At 42.0% G+C, this 21,370-nt stretch overlaps 3 protein-coding genes across 4 annotated transcripts; 2 read left to right on the top strand and 1 right to left on the bottom strand.

Moving 5' to 3' along the window:
• Window positions 1-5,578: 5,578 nt before the first annotated feature.
• Window positions 5,579-7,930, top strand: LOC135544433 (sepiapterin reductase-like). The gene is made up of 3 exons (XM_064972032.1): window positions 5,579-5,924; window positions 6,240-6,530; window positions 7,351-7,930. Exons 1-3 carry the CDS (start codon window positions 5,579-5,581, stop codon window positions 7,539-7,541), a joined length of 828 nt encoding a protein of 275 aa, XP_064828104.1. The 3' UTR covers window positions 7,542-7,930.
• A 132-nt stretch (window positions 7,931-8,062) lies between these two features.
• LOC135544432 (histone-lysine N-methyltransferase SMYD1-like) lies at window positions 8,063-19,180 on the top strand. Of its 2 annotated transcripts, XM_064972029.1 has the most exons (10): window positions 8,063-10,624; window positions 14,916-15,092; window positions 15,316-15,523; window positions 15,748-15,878; window positions 16,153-16,191; window positions 17,091-17,286; window positions 17,977-18,069; window positions 18,158-18,321; window positions 18,424-18,592; window positions 18,725-19,180. In XM_064972029.1, the coding sequence occupies exons 1-10, from the start codon at window positions 10,491-10,493 to the stop codon at window positions 18,878-18,880; spliced, it is 1,467 nt and encodes a 488-aa protein (XP_064828101.1). In that variant the 5' UTR covers window positions 8,063-10,490; the 3' UTR covers window positions 18,881-19,180. The 2 variants fall into 2 exon arrangements, with proteins under 2 accessions (XP_064828101.1, XP_064828102.1); XM_064972030.1 differs by lacking the exon at window positions 16,153-16,191.
• Window positions 19,181-19,279: 99 nt separating this feature from the next.
• Window positions 19,280-20,972, bottom strand: LOC135543913 (fatty acid-binding protein, liver-type-like). The gene is made up of 4 exons (XM_064971229.1): window positions 20,867-20,972; window positions 19,874-20,046; window positions 19,452-19,541; window positions 19,280-19,369 (listed from the first exon to the last, which is right to left on the bottom strand). The coding sequence occupies exons 1-4, from the start codon at window positions 20,931-20,933 to the stop codon at window positions 19,319-19,321; spliced, it is 381 nt and encodes a 126-aa protein (XP_064827301.1). The 5' UTR covers window positions 20,934-20,972; the 3' UTR covers window positions 19,280-19,318.
• Between the last annotated feature and the right edge of the window lie 398 nt (window positions 20,973-21,370).

Below are 21,370 nucleotides of genomic sequence, written 5' to 3' on the forward strand. Positions count from 1 at the left end.
CCCCAAATCCGTAAATTCGGGCACCCTCGAAGATATCATTCTGACCAACCTGTCCTCTAAATACACCTCTGTTGTCTTCAACCAGGATCTCAGCGATCACTGCCTCATTGCCTGTGTCCGTAATTGGTTCACGGTCAAAAGACCACCCCTCATCACAGTCAAACGCCCCTTAAAACACTTCAGCTGACAGGCATTTCTAATCGACCTGGCCTGGGTATCCTTGAAAGATATTGACCTCATTCCGTCAGTAGATGATGCCTGGTTATTCTTTAAAAGTGCTTTCCTCATCATCTTAAATAAGCATGCCTCATTCAAAAAATGTAGAACCAGGAACAGATAAAGCCCTTAGTTCACTCCAGACCTGACTGCCATTGACCAGCACAAAAACATCCTGTGGCATACTGCATTAGCATCGAACAGCCCCCGCGATATGCAACTTTTCAGGGATGTCAGGAACAAATATACACAGGCAGTTAGGAAAGCAAAGGCTAGCTTTTTCAAACAGAAATTTGCATCCTGTAGCACAAACTCCAAAAGTTCTGGGACACTGTAAAGTCCATGGAGAATAAGAGAACCTCCTCCCAGCTGCCCACTGTACTGAGGCTAGGAAACACTGTCACCACCGATAAATCTACGATTATCGAGAATTTCAATAAGCATTTTTCTATGGCTGGCCTTGCTTTCCACCTGGCTACCCTTACCCCGATCAACAGCTCTGCACCCCCCACAGCAACTTTCCCAAGCCTCCCCCATTTCTCCTTCACCCAAATTCAGATAGTTGATGTTCTGAAAGAGCTGCAAAATCTGGACCCCTACAAATCAGCTGAGCTAGACAATCTGGACCCTCTCTTTCTAAAATTATCCGCCGCAATTGTTGCAACCCCTATTACTAGCCTCTTTCGTATCGTCTGAGATCCCCAAAGATTGGAAAGCTGCCGCGGTCATCCCCCTCTTCAAAGGGGGTGACACTCTAGACCAAAACTGTTACAGACCTAGATTTATCCTACCCTGCCTTTCTAACGTCTTCGAAAGCCAAGTTAACAAACAGATCACCGATCATTTTGAATTCCACCGTACCTTCTCCACTATGCAATCTGGTTTCCGAGCTGGTCATGGGTGCACCTCAGCCACGCTCAAGGTCCTAAACGATATCATAATCACCATCGACAAAAGACAATAATGTGCAGCTGTATCCATCGACCTGGCCAAGGCATTCGACTCTGTCAATCACCGCATTCTTATCGGCAGACTCAACAGCCTTGGTTTCTCAAATGACTGCCTCGTCTGGTTCACCAACTACTTCTCAAACAGAGTCCAGTGTGTCAAATGGGAGGGCCTGTTGTCCGGACTTCTGCCAGTCTCTATGGGGGTGCCACAGGGTTCAATTCTCGGGCCGACTCTTTTCTCTGTATACATCAATGATGTCGCTCCTGAGGCTGGTGATTCTCTGATCCACCTCTACACAGACGACACAATTCTGTATACTTCTGGCCCTTCCTTGGACACTGTGTTAACAAACCTCCAGATGAGTTTCAATGCCATACAACTCTCCTTCCGTGGCCTCCAACTGCTCTTAAATGCAAGTAAAACTAAATGCATGCTCTTCAACCGATCACTGCCCGCATCTGCCCACCTGCCTAGCATCACTACTCTGGATGGTTCTGACTTAGAATATGTGGACAACCACAAATACCTAGGTGTCTGGTTAGACTGTAAACTCTCCTTCCAGACTCACATTAAGCATCTCCAATCCAAAATGAAATATAGAATCAGCTTGCTATTTCGCAACAAAGCATCCTTCACTCATGCTGCCAAACATACCCTCGTAAAACTGACTATCCTACTGATCCTTGACTTCGGCGATGTCATGTACAAAATAGCCTCCAACACTCTACTCAGCAAATTGAATGCAATCTATCACAGTGCCATCCGTTTTGTCACCAAAGCCCCATATACTACCCACCACTGCGACCTGTATGCTCTCGTTGGCTGTCCCTCGCTTCATATTCGTCGCCAAAACCACTGGCTCCAGGTCATCTATAAGTCCTTGCTAGATAAAGCCCCTTATCTCAGCTCACTGGTCACCATAGCAGCACCCACCGTAGCACCCGCTCCAGCAGGTATATTTCACTGGTCACCCCCAAAGCCAATTCCTCCTTTGGCCGCCTTTCCTTCCAGTTCTCTGCTGCCAGTGACTGAAACGAATTGTAAAAATCACTGAAGCTGGAGACACATATCTCCCTCACTATCTTTAAGCATCAGCTGTCAGAGCAGCTTACAGATCATTGCACCTGTACGTAGCCCATCTGTAAGTAGCCCATCCAACTACCCCATCCCCATCCCCATATTGTTATTTATTTATATATATTTTTTTGCTCCTTTACACACCAGTATCTCTACTTGCACATTCATCTTCTGCACATCTCACTCGTGTTTATTTGTGAAATTGAAATTATTTCACCACTACAGCCTATTTATTGCCTTACCTTCCTAATCTTACTTCATTTGCACACACTGTATATTTACACTTCTATTGTGCTATTGACTGTATGTTTGTTTATTCCATGTGTAACTCTGTGTTGTTGTTTGTGTCACACACTGCTTTGCTTTATCTTGGCCAGGTCGCAGTTGTAAATGAGAACTTGTTCTCAACTGGCTTACCTTGTTGAATAAAGGTGAAATAAAAAAATACTGCATGTGGGAATATCTTATGTCCGTCCTACATGTAGTGTTGGTACATGGGATATTCCTCAACTGCCTATATCATAAATTGGTATTGCAAATAGAAGTATTATGTTCAACAACTGACATTTTCAGATATTATTTTGGCAAACACTTTGGTGCTTACAATTCATTATCGATTGTCATAGATTTAGTGGGCACTGTCATCTGTGATCTTTGTGATATGACTTTCTTTAAGCACGTACTGATGAAACTGTCACTTAATATTTTTTTATTAAAGTCTACAAAAGCTCTACATTTATTCACTATGTGATAGGATTGGATCCTATATGCTACTTTTATTATTGTCCTGTAAATGGTTCAGTGCCTATAATTTAGGCTGTGTGTAGAAAGGGGCATAAAGGAAATTACCTACTAGATTATAGTGATAAGGAAAACAGCATACACATTTGGCTTGTATATTCATTTGCCTATAACTAATCAGAATTCCATTATGTTTACATAAAAAAAGAGAATACTTCAAAATGAGAAGATCCTGCCATGGAAAAGACGACTGGGTGGACATAAAGTGGAAAGGAGGGGAAATAATTCCCACCATGCAGCAGGACACCTTCAGCGGTGGGGTCTTTGTAATGCAGGTTTGGTAGTTATATTTTCAATAATGAATGGTTAGCTGTTGTGACAATTAGGTCAAAAACTCTATTTTATTTTTTGGTGTAGATGGCCAAGGAAGTTGCACAGAATTTCCCCAACATCCACTCCTAAATTGACATGGAGCCTTCAAAAAACACATGGAGCAACTGCGAAAAGACATGGCTAAGAATATACTAAACATTTCTGGTATGTAATGACATTTAATTCAAAGTAAATGTAAATTCTTTATTTTTATGTAGTTGTGTGGGACAGCCATATGTTCATTTCACGCCTATGATTTCAGAGTTCAACATAGCCAACAACTGCTTCATGTGTGCCACTGATAAAGAACCTGGATGTGGCCCTAAGACTGACTGGGTTAGTAACTTTATTTAACATGTTTATAATATTTTGACAACAGTGACGGCATGTAAGACAATTTATGACATATCACAATGGATGGCTAATTCGTCATACAGCATTGATACTTGATATTATTTATAACGTGTTACGTTTGTTTTGTTTTAGATTGAATGTTTTGCATGCCAACGGTGGTTCCATGTGCTGTGCCTAGGAATGAATACAAAAGAGTTCAAAAGAGTAAATAACACAAACTAGAAGTGCAGTCTTTGTTGTTGAAAATGTATGCTATACCCCATCCACACTGAAGAGGCTCTGAAATGTCCATCAACCAGGGATAAAGAGAAATTTAACACGGAAATGTTTCATACTTATTTGAAGTTAAGTGTCTGACATGTTTTAAAAGATTAAAGGTCTACAATTTCAGTTTAATTTGTCAATATTATATTTTTATTAATTGATTTACTGGCCACCATTACTGTGGTTACATGTTCAGTATATGTATTGACCAGCAAACCCACTGCAGCCTACCTCACCAGCTCACTCTCCATCCCTGCTTTGGACAATTAATAGCATTACTCTCATACTTTTTCCTTTATGGTTGATATTAACAACGAAAGGAGATATTATTTGTCTCTCTCCTATTGTGTACCACTGTTAAATACTGTGGAAAAATAAAAAACAGGGAAAATATGTATTTAGAACTACCAATTATTATAGATAAATATTAAAGAAAAAGGGTAAACACAACACTGGACTGAACCCCGTAATTGTCAAACTAATATTAATGTACAACAATATAGAAGATACATGACTAGAGGTTATGCAATATGGGTGTATATCCACTGCATGCTTCTTAGGAGCGTAATTGACATGACCAAGGAGCTATTGCAAATGTGAAACTATGAAAAATGTACGTTACAACGCGTGATTTTACAGTACACAAACAAGAGTGTGCAATATAGAAGGGTAGTCAGCGGACATTAGGTCACATGACCAAGGAGCTATTGAAATGTAAAATTTTGAAAAATTTGTGTAAAACCATGTGAGATGAAAATGGACAAACTAAAGGGTGTGCAATGTGTAGGGCCACTGAGTGGACATGCTGAACCTTGTTGGAAGTCACCAGGTCACATGACCAAGGAGATATTGAAATTCTAAATTTTGAAAAATGTGTGTAAAACCATGTGAGATAAAAATGAACAAACTAAAGGGTGTGCAATATAGAAGGGTAGTCAGTGGACATTCTGAACCTTGTTTGAAGTCACTAGGTCACATGACCAAGGAACTATTGAAATTTGAATGTAAAAAAAGTTTGTACTTTGTTTACGCTCCCTAACGAATTCAACTAGGACTACAAAATGCTGCTCACATTTCCACATGTTTATTAGCTTTGAAAAGAGAATTAATGTCCAAATCGTGAAAATAAGACCTGTGCAATGTTGTGGGCAATTTTTACAACATTATGACACTTATTTGGAGTCTATGGCTCAAGTGGCTACTAAGGTTTGAAAGCGCGAATATCCATATTGAAACTTTCTTTACCTCCGTTGTCTTATCTTATATTTTCATTTGCTTAAATAATGTAGCGACCCCAGTATACGCGCGGATATCGCTACAATAAGATACATCATTGATAAGAACACATTTTGGCCAGCACAGCCCACATCTAGGCATATAATAAAACATTTGCTTATTCATTTTACAAACGAAATCGCGAATTTGCTTGAACATCATAAAGTGGGCGGGATAAAAGGATTGCTCATTCGTCATGTTTATTTTTGGCATCCATATCCGTTCCTCAATCTAATCGATTTGAACAATTATTTTAAAACGGTTCTTTACAAAACTCTGCCAGCCTTTATAAGTAGAAGCTGTACATCTCCGCTCCCATTTCACCAAAATGCAGGCCAATGGTATCTCCAACGTAATTATACCAGACGCGAAGGACCTAGGGAGAGCGCTGTGCATCATCACCGGAGCGTCCAAAGGATTTGGCCGAACCATAGCGAAAGAGATTTCCCTGTTACTTAAACCGAGGTCGGTGCTTATTTTGGCCGCTCGCTCCGATGAGAAATTGCGGGAACTCCAGGAAAATTTGGCTTCGTCGGATGCGGGCAGGGCAGGGTTGGTAACTCGTTGTGTTGTCGTAGACCTGGGAATGAAAGAAGGGGTGGAAAGTGTTATCAGAGCGGCGAAAGAGATTTCCTCCGAGGATATTGACCATCTCATACTGATAAACAATGCTGGTAAATTATTCATCCACCTGTAACAGTTTACTGCCTTCCTGCTTGCTTGATTTCCATACGTCTACTATGACAATTATCCAACAACAAAAAAGTGTCCAGTTTACAGATTTTCAAATTAGGTCTCATGATTTTTTTCATCTTTTATTTACTCATTTATTTATTTATTAATCTAATTGTATTTTATTGTGCTCATCAAATTTCCCAAAATTACAATAAAGTCGGACTATACAGCCTAGTAGGCCTAGTCCACACACTGCAATTAAGTGATATAATTCAACAGTTGTATAACATCTTCCCGTTCCCCTCCCCCTCCAGCCTCACTGGGAGACGTGTCGCGCTATGCCCAGAGTTTCACCAACATGGCGGAGGTGGACTCCTACCTGTCACTCAACGTAAGCTCCGCCCTCAGCCTGACAGCCGGCCTGCTGCAGGTGTTCCCACGACGACAGGGGCTGCGGCGCTGTGTAGTCAATGTGAGCTCGTTGTGTGCCCTGAAGCCCCTCCCCTCCTGGGTGCTGTACTGCACAGGCAAGGCAGCCCGAGACATGATGTTCCGTGTGCTGGCAGAGGAGGAGCCGGACCTTCGTGTACTCAACTATTCCCCAGGTAGCTTTAGGCTTTTAACCCCTGATAAATAAAACAATACACCTCAGGTACACACTCCTGAACTGACCTTTATTCCATTTATATATATATATATATATGTATTTATATATACATTTATATATATTTTAAAGCATATGAAATTGACTTGGTCATCATTCATGTGTCTGTCAAGAGCCATTCAGCCTTAGCCTGGCTGACACGACCAAGTGACTTATAGCGCAGGGTGAGCTGTGACCACACTGGTCTGGAAAGGAGGCTGTTTGTTAATGCAATATGCACTCAGAAATTGTGTGACATATTTGATTGGTTCCCTGAAATGTTCTTTTCCCCTCCTAGTTTTTTTATTTGAAAATCCAACCATTGTAATGGAAGGGGGCGGTGCCCTGGGGCTGTGTGTGGCTGCTTGTAGGTGTTTGAGTGAGAAAGACAGGATAGTCAACCAGTAAAAGCACAGCACCCTTCATTTAATGCATTGTGCCGAGAATAGCCCCATTTCAGACAATGAAATCAGGAGGACTTTGAGAGTTTGGTGTTAGCCAGACTAATTCAACCTGGCATTGGAGATTAAATTAATCCCCAGGTAGTAAGACTACTGATTTTGAAATAGAGCACTGAATGGATTTATTATGGATGTCTTTGACCTATGAACTTAGCTATGTTACAGTCAGGCCTGGGGACAATTCCAGTGCAGCTGAAATTTACCCTTGAAACGGATCATCATGACTGCACATTATCACGATATTGAAATGTGTTTCCTTTCTAACATGACCATCCAGTGACTTGTAACCAACCTGGATCCTGTCTCTCTGTGTTTCTCTAGGTCCCCTGGACACGGACATGCAGGTGGAGGCCAGGGACTGCACGGCAGACCCTGGTGTGAGGAAGTCCTTCTCAGTCATGCTCTCCCAGGGTCAGCTGCTCACCTGTGAAGACTCCTGTGCTAAGCTGATGAAGGTGCTGCTGGAGGATGAATACCTCTCCGGAGCACACCTTGATTTCTATGATCTGTAGGGAGAGAGGGGGGAACTAGAAGACACAGTGTGGCTCAGACTGGAGATTAATATTTCTGGTGTAGGTACAATTTTATAGCCAGAACAACTGGTACAGATCAGTTAGTTCGCTTCAAAGATGGTTTTGGGTTAATAAGATCTGATTCTAAACCTGTTTTCGAAGGTGGTAAGGTTTGAGTGAACCTTTTACCGAATCAGGAGACATGGAGAGAAGGAAGGTTGAAGATGTTTCTGTCATCCAATGCCATAGGCCTACTGTAGTTACTGAGTTTGGCAAACTATCCTGAGTCAATGTTAGGGCCTAACATTCCATCCCATGACAGTACTGTTCTAATTTGCCTTGGAACTTTTGGTACCAAAATAGCATATATTAAAGTTCTTTATCTCAGAGTTTACTGAACTCTAAACTGTGCATCTTTTGATCTGCCATTTCCTAGTTGTTAGTGGTGCTGATATGCTCGTGTTTGTGCAAATGGTCACAGCCTAACAAAACCAATGAAATCAAGTGAAGGCCGCAACTTATTGGGGATTTAACGTTGATTATTTCTTGTTCCTTATATGATCATACGTGTATACTTGAATGGTGCCTTCTTGCATTACCTCTGCTTATATGTAGATTTGTTTTTGTAGTATAGCGTGTGTAGCATTCAAAATCATTCCTATTTATTGAGACCAAATGTACTGCTGTTAAACAGTATAGAGCAAGTATTTTCTCCTATCTTCCTGTCTGCACTTTTATTAATGCCTTGGCTTTTTAGAGTTGTGCTCTACGTGTGGCATTTCATGGAGGTATTCCATATGTTTCAGTGTTGTGGTGAAATCCTACACAGAGCCTTCGCTGTGCGCTACCACTAACTTCTTCATGATTGGTGTGTTCCCTGTGGGACAGTTGCGCTAATGTGATTAGCATGAGGTTGTATGTAACAAAAACATATCTGATATTGGCAGAAAGCTTAAATTCTTGTAAATCTAACTGCACTGTCCAGTTTAGTGACTATTACAGTGAAATAATACCATACTATTGTTTGAGGAGAGTGCAGTTTTGAACATGAAATGTAAGTAATTAAACAAATTAGGCACATTTGGGCAGTCTTGAAACCATACACCGTACACCTAGCGACCTGGTCAGCCACAGGAGTCGCTAGTGCGATGAAAGACAAGGACATCCCTACCGGCCTAACCCAGGCAACGCTAGGCCAATTGTACGTTGCCCCATAGACCTCCCAGTCACGGCCGGCTGCGACAGAGCCTCTAGTGGCACAACTAGCACAGCAATGCAGTGCCTTAGACCGCTGTGCCACCGGGAGGCCCACTTTGGGGACATTTTAAAGGCCTTTTATGTATTGAATCACACACACCCATTAATGTAACCCACTCCCTCTGTCAGGAATACAGATACTTTTGGACATGTAGTGTATGTGGACACCCCTTCAAATTAGTGGATTTGGCTATTTCAGCCATATCTGTTGCTGACAGGTGTATAAAATTGAGCACACTGCCATGCAATCTCCATTTACATACAATGACAATAGAATGCCCCGTACTGAAGAACTCTGTGACTTTCAATGTGGAACCAACAAGTCAGTTCGTAAAATTTTGGCCCTGCCAGAGCTTCCCCGGTCAACTGTAAGTACTGTTATTGTGAAGTGCAAACATCCAAGAGCAACAATGGCTCAGCCGCGAAGTGAAAATCATACAAAATAACAAAATTCCTGCAGTTTATTTTTATTTGGAAACTAATATTATACTCGTTTGACTGCTTACATTACAGTATTCATAGTTATTCTGCTGTTATGAAGTCAAATGCTTTGTGGTATGATCTTAGATTCACAGATGGTGTTGCATAGTTTCCTACTCAAGCTGATCAGTGTTTTGTTTCTGCAGCACCAGACCAATCAGACCTTTGAGTACAACAGGACAAATAGGGTAAATGCTCAGAGCCACTGTCTTAAGTCTCTCCCATCTTCACCTTCCAAAGAACATTTGCCAGGAGCTACACGTGACAGGCACACAAATCCTATCCTCCTCTCCTCCCCCTTCTGCTTTTCTAACTTCTCTTCCCCCTCACCACTCTCCCACTGTAAACAGTCTGTCTTCAAAAGGCTGTGTAATCCCAGAAGCATCCTTGCTTCTTTTGGGTGGTGTTCTTTCAGAGTATTAATCACCCTGTGAAGTGAAAGGGAAAATATGACCCATGCAGCATATATCCAAAATGTATGTCATTGTCAAGTCCTGGTTTGTTGAGACAGGATATTACAGCATTCAATAAATCATGACTTTCAATGAGGTTTTATTGTTTGGTATTAAATAGGTCTATCCTATATAACTACAAATTACAGAACAATGTATTTAATTGCACTTGACCATTCTTCATATATGACAGTCTTGCTGTCCTTGAGATGTATATATTTTGACAAAAGGGAGAAAGGGACACTGGATGAGAGGAAAGTGTGAACAGCCAATGTGAATGAGCCAGACACAGAAAGCAGAGAAGAGCAAACTGCAGACTGTGGTACTGACAGATACAGTTGCTAGAGTGAGAACAAAAGCAACAGTGAGAAGTGTTTGATCAGGCCTCTTCCAAGTCAGTTGCCTCCTACCTCCCCAGACAGAGACATACAGACACAGCTGCCAGACAAAAATACCCCTGGGCCTGGCCTCAACCAACCCCAAAGAAGGGGAGGACATCCAGGCAGACCTGTACAACTCTTTCTCCTATGGAGTAAGCCTTCCCAGGACTTCCACTCTCAAGGCCCTAGACTCCCACAGCCCCCCCACACACACAGATGGTACAGTCCCAGGAAGGCCAGTCTATATTTGGAGGGTGGGGTCGGGCTGAGGAGAAGGGCAGGTGCTGAAAGTTTTAGAAGCGCACTCCAGACAGCACTACTCCTTCTCCCTCTCTTTTTAACCTCTATCTGTGAGGTGTTCCAGTTTTGTCCACTTGGTAATGACCCTGGATATGGACAACGTAGAGGTGTTTGATGCTGGGGAGAAGGGCAGGGGTCTTAGGACCACCAAAGACCTTTGGGCTGGGGAGGTAGTGTTCGCTGAGCCCAGCTTCGCTGCAGTGGTCTTCGACAGGTAGGGCCCAATGCATGGAGATTTGGGTCATAATGGCAAAATCTCTGTGGCATGCACACATCCATTATTTCTCAGTAATAAAGCCAAATTTAATGCACAAATGACACCTATATGGTTCCTGTATCAATGCATATCTTTAACAATTTGAGATTGTGGTTCTTTTTATTTAAAAAATACATCCATTCTGCTGTCTTTGATGGGTAGGGCCTGATTCATGGTGGCCATGTATAGTATTGGTATATCATAGTGGCATGAGCATATAGTTACTCCTCAGGTTCTGGGTTAAAAAGGTTACCTGCTGTTCAAGTATTAATGTAATTCATTTTAATATCTGTTTAATATTACAACCAATCAAAAGATTCTTGAAATACATTGCAGTCCCGTTTGTCCAAAACTTCACATCCGGTTGTTTAAATGCTTGCAAACGCGTTTGTCTTGCAGATACAGTCATGTTGACACACTTTCAGTAATGTGCTACTCATATACAGTAAAGTGATGTCACACTGTGTGTCCTTTGCCTCCAAGAGAATAAAAATTAATGATTCAGCATTATTCTTTCCAAAGTGTACTTCCCAAAATTTTCACACAGAAAATTCAGCATTAGAGCGGATTGTTCAGCTCATCATGTTGACTTGTATGATTTGAGAGGTCCTCGGCATTGGGTTCAATGTTGGGTATAGTCTAGTAGGTGCCCAAGCTTTGTAGCACTTCATCGCGTTCCCACACCTGACGCAAACTCGGGACCTCTGCCTTGCTAGCACACGTGACCGCCCTCCTGAAGTGTCTTACCAGTCAGCGCCACGCGAAACGCTAGATATTCGCAGGTGCAGGCCGAGGAGTAAGTTTCACACATCCACATATGTTACACTAGATCATAAAATGAATCCAATGTTTTTACCAGGCACGATTCACTCACTGTAAATGTTTTTGTCCAGCCCTGAACCTTTTGATGGTCGAATAGCAGGCTGTAAAAAAGAAAGCCGTCTCTGAAAGAAAATTGCAGGCTGTTAAAAAACAAGAAAAAGCACCTGTGTTCCTTCGGACCATGTGGTCACCGCGAAACCAGCGGGCGGGCTGTTTGACTTTGCACCCACCGGTTTATATAGCCAGTGGGCACGTTGAATTTGTTTTCGCGCTTGACTCGTAAGAAGGGGCTTTGACAAAACCGCACAAAATGACTGGCGGAAATTAAATGAATGAATTTGTGATATTCTTCCTATTAATTTGGGTCCAGCCTTGCAAAGGCTTGGGATTTTTATTTGACCTTTATTTAACCAGGTAGGCCAGTTGAGAACAAGTTCTCATTTACAATTGCAACCTGGCAAATATTAGCAATTATGATACAATTCCTAAACGCTAAGAGCTGCATTCTTGCTGTCCTACCAACGCTAGTTCTTATATGGCCCCACACTGGTCCTGCAGCATAAGCAGGCATATCTGTGACCAGCATTCCAGCAGATATAGAGACCCGTGACCTCTTACACACACACACAGAGCGCACTGAACTAAAAGTGTGGTCTTATTCATGGACCATCCAACTGTACAGTAGTAGATGGAGGTTTAACAAGATTGATACACTGTATATTGTAATACCTGTTTGTGTGTTTGTTGCTTATCTACAAAATGTCACCACCAAAGTGACATATACTTCCCCCCCATGCCCAACCACGTCTTACTAAACAGCAGATGTACAGGGGCTTTGCTAGGATTTGAGATTTAATTTTTTTTTTTTAACAGCTATCAACCCGGTGCACTTTGAGATGAACATTGAGAAACTAGATCTACTAAGAATGAAAAGCCAATACCATATAAATACAAGACATTCAGGTAACTCAGTGGCTATTGTGGGTCTCTACTCTGGAACACATACATCTACAGCTTATTGCAAAAAACCTCCATACCACTCAACACCTTTAAACATAGATTCTGACCTGTTCAATGAGCCAAACTGCTTAAAGAAATCATCATAATAATCCAATGACTCAGTTCACTTTCAAAGGAGAGATGTGGCAGACCTTCACAATGTCGAAGTACAGTGCATTCCGCTGAATACATGCATTTAAGTACTATATTTACTCCAATATTAACATATTTGTTTTAAAATAGGGATATCATTGACCATCACACTATTTTGTTTTCTATTTTAGGACCCTAGGCGAATCAGAAACAAATCTGTCAAAATTATTTCATGATGCTTTTGAATCTGGCCTTATAACACAAAGATAACACAAAGATGTCAAATCAGGTAATGCCAAATTTAAATCTGAATTAAATATGCTTTCCAGTGATTAAAATGTATCAGACAGGTATTGAAAATTTCAGGAAAGCAGAAGGAAGATCATCAAGCAGTCATTTCATATTTCTTAGAAAAGAAGATCACATGTGTTCCTGAAGCTTTTCAGCATGCCAACAATCAGTGCAGGCATTAACAAACTAGTTATATCTTTTTAGACACACTCCCAGAGACCCATGGGATAAACTGTTTACACACACAAGCCCATAGCTTGTCTTCAAGATGTGGCAGTTTATTTTAAGCAACTGCTGTTTAGTATTATGTTTTTGGCATTGCTGTGTCCCTTACACATCTTTCTAGACCTATGCTAAAACTTTTTGCAGACCGTGGGTTAAAATTGTTCTAGAGGGTCTAGCCTATACACAGTAATGTCCAATAGGACACGTTTATCCAGGAATATTGAATGTGTGCCACAAATGTTCTATTTTTATATACAAAAACATACTGTACTCCCCGGCCTTCACCTTTAGGCAAAGTTCAGAGATCTAGGAAGTTGTGTACAACATGCATGTTCAGAAAGTAGGTTTGAATGCTGCTAGATTATTATTTTTTATTTTTTTAGCAAGTCTGGCCTCATGTATTGTGTGATTTGTTTACTTTAGAAATGGGATCTCTGGTACCTTTTTGTTGGCACATCAGAGGGAGTGAAAGCTGGGACCAGTCAGGTGCCTGTCTACATGGGCGTTTTAAGAATGTTGTTGTTGAGGGGCCCCCCCTTGAGGGGACATTTTGAGCACCCCCTACCACCAAAGGGCACATTTTTCCACAGACATTAGTTGCTATGATTATGTTTATCTAATAATGGAAAATATGTATTTCATGTACGTTTTTAATTTTAGGAATTTATTCAATATATAGGCTGTATAAAGTGGGGGCCCCTATGCAGCTGGGGCCTGTTTCAATTGAAAACTATGAAACTACAGGCACAATCATAAAGATAATTACAGTATGCTTTGTTTTAAGGTAACTTTGTTGTTGTCCACATTGTTTAAATATTTTGATGTGTGCTTGATGTTCAACTGTCATAGGTAGAGTAAATAATGTACTCAGTTAGTTTATTGAACAACTAAGGGCCTTACTTTATAATAAGGCGACAGAAATATAGGCTAGTTCCTATATGACTAGTAGACCAAGACCTTTCACCATAAATAGCTAAAGTCCTCCCAGCTATGGATGAGGCTAATAGCGTAGCCACTGAACCCCACATAAATAAATATATATACACCAGTAGTGATATAATGGTGAAGCTCGACAAGTACATGGAATGACAGTGGAAACATTCTCAGATGAAGTACAAACAGACAGAGAGAGAGAGAGAGAGAGATGTGTGGAAGGTGTGTGGAGAATGTCATCATGTTTCCGTAATGTCATCTCAGAATAGCCCATTATGTAAATATATCACACAAGTAATACGAGCCAATATTTTTGGGATATGTATGATGACACTGAAAAAGGGTGAGGGGAAACAAGAGGATAGCCAGGAAAGACCTATAGAAAAAAAGGAAAGAGGAAATATGAGGTAAGGAGTAATGAACTTAGATTTAAATGCCGACACAGAAAAGGTCATACTCTTTACTGATAAGGTACAGAAATGGCTCCCTACTCAGTTTGATGAGAGCTCATCATTCATCCCTAAAAGCCTACTCTTCAGCACACCAACATATCCCTGGTATTTGTCTCTCCAACCTGCTTCTCACACAACCACGGCCATCTAATCAAGCCCCGTTTCAAATGGGGACAATCACTGTCTTTGAGACCCACCACAGTGAAAATAGCTAGCTAAATAAATCCATTCCATTATCAGTCCCTGATATGATCCACTGGTTATTGCCTTGCTTTGTTCATATCTAGATCCATATGAATATGATAGTTAAAGTACCAAGGATAGGAGGGAGCATGAGACTGCAACAGAGTTTGACTACAAGAGTGCCAGGGGGCTGGGAAACCCCATAAGAAATCATGACCTCTAACCCATGACCTCCCTTACCCTCCCTCCAGTCTGTCTCAGCAGGTGTGCCATAGCTGTTTCCGTCGCCAGGCCAACCTGCACCGCTGTGCCCAGTGTAAATTCGCCCACTACTGTGACCGAACCTGCCAGACTGCATGCTGGGATGAGCACAAGCAGGAGTGTGCCGCCATCAAGAAGTACGAAAAGGCCCCTAATGAGAATGTACGGTAAGGAGGCAAGGAGGGAGAGCGTGAAGGGAGGGAGAGAATGGGAGAGTTAAAGAAGAGAGGAGGTGGAGGAGGAAAATGTGAGTAGGAGGAGGAAAATGCGAGTAGGAGGAGAATGGAGGGAAAGGGGAAGAAATACTGGGGTGGGTTGTTGTCAATGCCTTGGCAAGTTGATATAACCCTATAATGCTAATTAATGGTAACTCTCCCTGTTCCTCTCCAGTCTTACTGCCCGTGTGCTGTGGCGCATACAGAAGGACACAGGCATTGTGTCGGACGGCCAGCTGACTTCTGTGGACCAGCTGGAGGACCATGTGGCCGACATGCTCGCTGAGGACTTCAAAGAGCTCAAGATCGACATGCAAAACTTCCTGGACTACTGTCCCAAAACTAGGCATGGCAAGGAGTACATCTCACACATCTTTGGCATAGTACGTATCACTGAGTTAGTCATCTTACCATCCAGTTATTTCAAACTTTGGCACAGGACATACGAGATCACTGGTTAATCTATTATGACTATAGTATGTGTTATTTTACTATGTACTGTGAGGTATTGTCATCATTAACCTTGGTCTCTCCCTCTATCATTCACTCTCCACTTTGTTTCTGGCATTCTCATTCCATCTGTCCCTCTCCTTCCATCCATCTGTAGATCAAGTGTAATGGCTTTACTCTGAGTGACCAGAGGGGTCTGCAGGCGGTGGGAGTGGGTCTGTTCCCTAACCTGTGTCTCGTCAACCACGACTGCTGGCCCAACTGTACTGTCATCCTGAACCATGGCAAGTATGTATCCCAAGAGAGAAAGATAGTTTCTATTTTTTTATTTTACCTTTATTTAACTAGGCAAGTCATTTCAGAACAAATTCTTATTTTCAATGACGGCCTAGGAACAGTGGGTTAACTGCCTGTTCAGGGGCAGAACGACAGATTGGTACCTTGTCAGCTCGGGGGTTTGAACTTGCAACCTTCCGGTTACTAGTCAAACGCTCTAACCACTCGGCTACCCTGTGAGATTTATATGTGATTTGTAAACTTTGACTGCCATCTTCTCTTCCAGTCAGTCAACTCTGAACGCAGCCTACCACTCTAAAAGGAGGTGGGTCTGCCTGTCTGCTTTGAGCTAACGTCTAACCTTTGAACCTTGAACAGCCAATCCTCGAAGATCTCAACACCTGTTATAAACCTCTATCACTGGATGATAGTGAGGAAGTAAAAACAGAGCTGTACCACATTACACTCAGGCATTCTAACCTTGACTATTACATTGATGTGATTTTCCCTATATTTCTCTTTTTTTTCTTTAGCAGTAGCCTACAGGACTATTTTTCTCAGTGAACAAGATCAAAAGAGTAATTCTCATAAGTCTCAAATTTAACCCCTAGGAGGGTGAAAACTAAATATTATGAAACTCAACAAATTGGGTCTAACTAAAACGTATAGCATGGTTTCTTTAGCTCCCAGTAGGACTGAGTTGCTGTCCTGCTTGGGGCTTTGTTGAGTGGTGTGTCTATTGTGAGAGACTGTTCAATTTCAGTCATCTACCTTAATATTACTTCAAAACATCCCATCATAACAAGAATGCTAATTTTTTTTTTTAACTGCTTGGATTGTGTTGGTGATGACCTGAGATGTGTTTTTGGTCATCTGTCAGTGCAAAATCCCCAACTGCTTTGTTAGACTGTTTCTTCAAGTTGAGGGAAATGGAAACCCCCACTGTCTCTGCAAACTGGCTGTCGATGTTTCTCTAAAGCGTCATTTATTGCTCATCAGGAGCCAACAGTCCAAGAGGTTATTGAACTCTGAACAATCAATATAACCTTCTGAACTTTGAGCAGCCAGGATTATCCAATCAGTGATGTTTATGCTTGCTGACTGGCAAATGAAGGTTTCACAGTTTCATTTCTCCAAAGGTTTCTCCAAAATACCCTAAATGCTGCCAGGTACCTGGCAAACTATGTCAATGCCAGGGCTAACCATGCCGCCCTGCTCCCCCAGGATCGAGCTGCGTGCGCTCAGTAAGATTTCTGAGAACGAGGAACTGACGGTGGGCTACGTGGACTTCCTGAATGTGTCAACGGACCGCCAGCGCGCCCTGAAGCACCAGTACCACTTTGACTGTACCTGTAAAAGCTGCAGCGAGCACCTCAAGGATGACCTAAAGATGGCTGTCAAGGAGACCGATGGAAACAAGGTGGGGAAAGTAGTGGCGGGTTAAGGACAGGGTTGGTGTCAATTCCTTCCATTCCAAACAATGGGATTCTGGGTCCCTGGACCCTGCCATACGTTGGGCACGTAACTCTTGCACGCAGATGGGCACCTCTCAGCTGATGTGTCAGAAGCACGTTTTAAAATGATCATACCTCTGAGGGCCCAGGGGCCTTAAACACTTCAGCCTAGTTACTATTCAGTTGAGTAAAGTTCCATGCTTCCTCTCACCCTTAACTCAATCGTGCCTCATGATCCCCACCCTAAACATTAGCCGAGACCATAAAACAAAATACATGTAGCAGTTGATAAGTCATTCTGGTTGTCTGTGATTTGATCACCTGATGCTGAATTCCAATTGAGCCATTGCTAAATCCTATGACTAACTCCTTCAACACATGACCATGTCTTTAGACACAGGTCAATGACATGGACATAAGTTATATCCATGTATAGGCATTGACTTAGAGCAAATTGACCATTAGGTCACCAGGTGTTTGACTACTTACTGGACCAACATGTCCGTCAATGAAACAGTTGTGGATGTCACTTGTGGTTGTCTGCAGTACTGCATTTGTCATGAGCTTTATTTTACTGTCAATGATCAGGAGTGAGTGATGTGGTGCGCATGTTTCCTAAATAGTCCTACACTAACCCTTGTTTAAACTATTCTCAGCCCTCTGATCAACTGGTAAAGGAGGTACAGGAGTTCAGTTTGGAGTGCTTGGCCAAGGTTGAGGCAGCTCGCACTGCTGGCGACTTCCATGAGGTAACAATCCCATCCTTTACCATTAGGAATGGCATTGAGCTTGATAAAGAACCACCTTTCTCTTGCCCATATAACTCACCCTCTATAGGTGGTGAAGCTGTGTCGTGAGTGTCTAGACAAACAGGAGCCCGTGTTTGGTAAGACACACCTGTACCATCTGCGTATGCTGAGTACAGCCAGTGAGGTGCTGTCCTACCTGCAGTTCTTCTCAGAGGCTGCAGAATATGCAGGCAGACTGGTGGAGGGCTACATGTGAGTGATGGGGAGGAGACCAATGTGCCCATAAGATTAGCATGTCTAGCATTGACATCACATTCCTTTCACTTAACTAATCTTTATCCTTCCCCCGAGCAGGAAGTTGTACCATCCCAATAATGCCCATTTGGGCATGGCCACCATGCGTGCTGGTGTGACCCACTGGCACGCAGGGCTCATCAAGGTCGGCCATGAAATGATCTGCAAGGCCTACGCCATCCTCATGGTCACCCATGGACCCAACCACCCTATTACCAAGGACCTTGAGGTACAAATACCTTAGTCATTTAACAAAGACAGCCCTGTTCAGTAGAGAACAAATGTTAAATTAAATAGAAGTGTAGAATGTCAGGTAGTGTTAACTCAATTACCAGACTTGACCTTTGACTTTGTTTCCTAGTCAATGCGTATGCAGACTGAGATGGAGCTGAGGATGTTCAAGCAGAACGAGCATGTCTACCACAGCATGAGAGAGGCTGCCCTGCAGAACAAGCCCATGGCTGAAGCAAGCAGTGTTGAGGACAACATAAAGGCACTCAGCCACAAGCTTCTGTAGACACTGCATTTCAAGGGTATGAGTGGTCACCAAATCTACCCAGAAGTATCACTTCTCAAATTGAAAGTGGGTTACACAAGTTTTGCAATAGCTAGATATTCTGTTGGAATGTAAGTAGTGAAGTTCCTGCTTTTAACATTGAGATTTCCATCTGTATGAACAACAATATACAAGGAGGCCTCATCTACATCTGTAAGGCTCAAAGTACCTGTGAAATCATGATTGCTCCCACCTTTATGCTAGTAAAGATTGAATCAGTGTACCAACCATGTGCCTAAGTACCATGTGAAATATTGAATGTATGAGGTAATAAGTGAAAAGTGATATTGTAATCTAGTGCTATATACTGCAGCTCAAGCAAAGCTACAGAAATTGTATAGACAAACCACAAAGTCAAAATACATTTCCTTCATTTATTCAAAGAGGGTTGAGAGATCCCTAGATGCGCTTGCTTATCCTCTTGTAGACGATGGGGCCCAGCGTCATGGTCTAGAAAAGTGTACAGATTAGGGTCTACAGCAGTTACATTTGACAGTTCAAACCCATGCTGGGCCAACAACCACATACTTACAGCAATAATGGTGTCCCCATTGAATTCAGTGACAGACTCAACGCCCTTCAATGAGACCATTAGCTTGTTCCCAACCAGATTCACCGTAGACTGGGGAAGGGTAAAGGAGTCAGTGCATGACATAACATGTAGGAATAGTAAACTACACCAAGTTACTCCACTACAGCTTGTCCTAAGCAGGTTTAACTTCAATCATAAAATTAAACAGCTGATGTTGGGAGAGAAACAAGACCTTTGCACGAGCACTAAGGAAACAGTTTCTCATGTGTAAAAGTTGGAACTGGAAAAAGTGGCTGCATACTTTGGCACTCAAATACCATAATGCCCACTCATATTACTTATAACGCAAATACAAGTTAACCAATGTTCAGGTGTGCCCACAAGGCCAAGTAATTGCAGGAGTGTCTAGTTGACCAACTCACCTTGATCTTCTCTCCAGTCAAGGTCTCCAGCTCAGCCTCCTGGCCGACCGTGAACGAGTTGACCATGACCTTGTTGCCTGTGGTCACGGTCACTTTGAAGTGGTCTCCATTCTGCTCAATCTCCGACAAGCTCTTGATGTCCTTGCCCTTCTGGATGAGATCATCTGGCAAACCTAAGTGTTGAGGAGGAACATGTTAAAAGGGGTTGGCAGTACACATTGAACTACATATACAAACTGACTACTTATTTAAGACTTTGTACATTTTACTTTTCAGCCTATAGCCTTTTGCAGTGGTGTGCAGGTTCCATTTGGATTACACATCCATGCTTTTAAATTAGGGAATTTGTAGTCATGATATCTTTAGATTTAAGAATAACCGTAGCACCATAGTTACGATAAGAACCCCAACCGACCTAGCAGTATTTTTGGGTGCAGGGGTTGCGCTATTGGTTACAAATAACCATTGAGCTAAAGTGCAAAGAGTACATTATGACATAGCCAATCTTACAGCTGCATGTGGGTCATGGACATCCAGTAGATGTAATTTAAGTGCAATAGCCTAGGGCCATCAAACTATTGTAGAGGTTTAAGTTATAGCATAATTTGCTATAACTAAATCACAAATTCCAAACTCTCAAATTGAGCTGTAATAAGACTAATTCCAGAAAAACATTACATCTTGATTTTGTCAAAATTAGTTAAAGACTTAATGGCAACTGTATAGATTGTCTTGGGATGCTCAGAGAGCAGAGTAACAAAAAGTTAACTGACCAATTATGACAGCCCACTAAATATTGTTTTGCCAATTTAGATTGTTGATGTTCTGTTGAAACATCAAGAAGTTGGCTTATCTACCCTTATAAAAGTGTGAACGTGAAAATTGAGAAGATAGCACCACAGAACAAAATACTAACTGTTTGCACATTCATAAAGAGGCTGTTTTATACTGTCTATGATAAGAGCAGAACCCTATTAATAGTTCGTTACTTGCCAATTGCCTTCATGAAAGGCTCAAAATTCTCCTGCGATTCAAGCTGATATTTCCCAGTGAATGCCATCGTGAACTAAAGAGCGGGTGGAATGGAGGAGAGACCCTTCTGCCTTTATATACTAAAGACTGGGGTAAATATTAACCAACAGATAGATACATCAGGTGACTTAATTACTACGTGGCCATCAGGTGACTTAATTACTACGTGGCTTCAGGTGAGCTCATCCATTGTGAAACGCGTGAGCGACAATTGGCTGGTTCTCCCACAGCTGCAATCGGGGAACTTCAATCAAGCAACTTCAACTGTGCCGACGATAGTTTCAAGCTAATCTGGAAAACATTTATTGGTAAAGGCGAATTAGGCCTATCACTTGTCTATGACCGATTCACCGAGAGTCATCCTTGACTGTTTGTGTGCGTATCAAATCTACCTTTGAAACGTTCACTGCATATAATTTCAGTAAAGGCAAAAAAAAACATTAGTGAAAAAGATCAACTGGGGCA

The sequence above is a fragment of the Oncorhynchus masou genome, chromosome 8, assembly GCF_036934945.1.
Source record: "Oncorhynchus masou masou isolate Uvic2021 chromosome 8, UVic_Omas_1.1, whole genome shotgun sequence".
Taxonomy (NCBI): Eukaryota; Metazoa; Chordata; class Actinopteri; order Salmoniformes; family Salmonidae; genus Oncorhynchus; species Oncorhynchus masou.

What these genes read in the sequence shown, in the direction of transcription:
- LOC135544433 (XM_064972032.1), top strand. Translation starts at nt 5,579, where the DNA reads ATGCAGGCCAATGGTATCTCCAACGTAATTATACCAGACGCGAAGGAC. An exon ending in CATACTGATAAACAATGCTG is followed by an intron (nt 5,925 to 6,239) that starts GTAAATTATTCA and finishes CTCCCCCTCCAG; the next exon opens with CCTCACTGGGAGACGTGTCG. An exon ending in TGTACTCAACTATTCCCCAG is followed by an intron (nt 6,531 to 7,350) that starts GTAGCTTTAGGC and finishes GTGTTTCTCTAG; the next exon opens with GTCCCCTGGACACGGACATG.
- LOC135544432 (XM_064972029.1), top strand. Translation starts at nt 10,491, where the DNA reads ATGACCCTGGATATGGACAACGTAGAGGTGTTTGATGCTGGGGAGAAG. An exon ending in GCCCCTAATGAGAATGTACG is followed by an intron (nt 15,093 to 15,315) that starts GTAAGGAGGCAA and finishes GTTCCTCTCCAG; the next exon opens with TCTTACTGCCCGTGTGCTGT. An exon ending in TCTCACACATCTTTGGCATA is followed by an intron (nt 15,524 to 15,747) that starts GTACGTATCACT and finishes ATCCATCTGTAG; the next exon opens with ATCAAGTGTAATGGCTTTAC.
- LOC135543913 (XM_064971229.1), bottom strand. Translation starts at nt 20,933, where the DNA reads ATGGCATTCACTGGGAAATATCAGCTTGAATCGCAGGAGAATTTTGAG. An exon ending in TGACTGGAGAGAAGATCAAG is followed by an intron (nt 19,542 to 19,873) that starts GTGAGTTGGTCA and finishes ACCCTTCCCCAG; the next exon opens with TCTACGGTGAATCTGGTTGG. An exon ending in ATGGGGACACCATTATTGCT is followed by an intron (nt 19,370 to 19,451) that starts GTAAGTATGTGG and finishes ACACTTTTCTAG; the next exon opens with ACCATGACGCTGGGCCCCAT.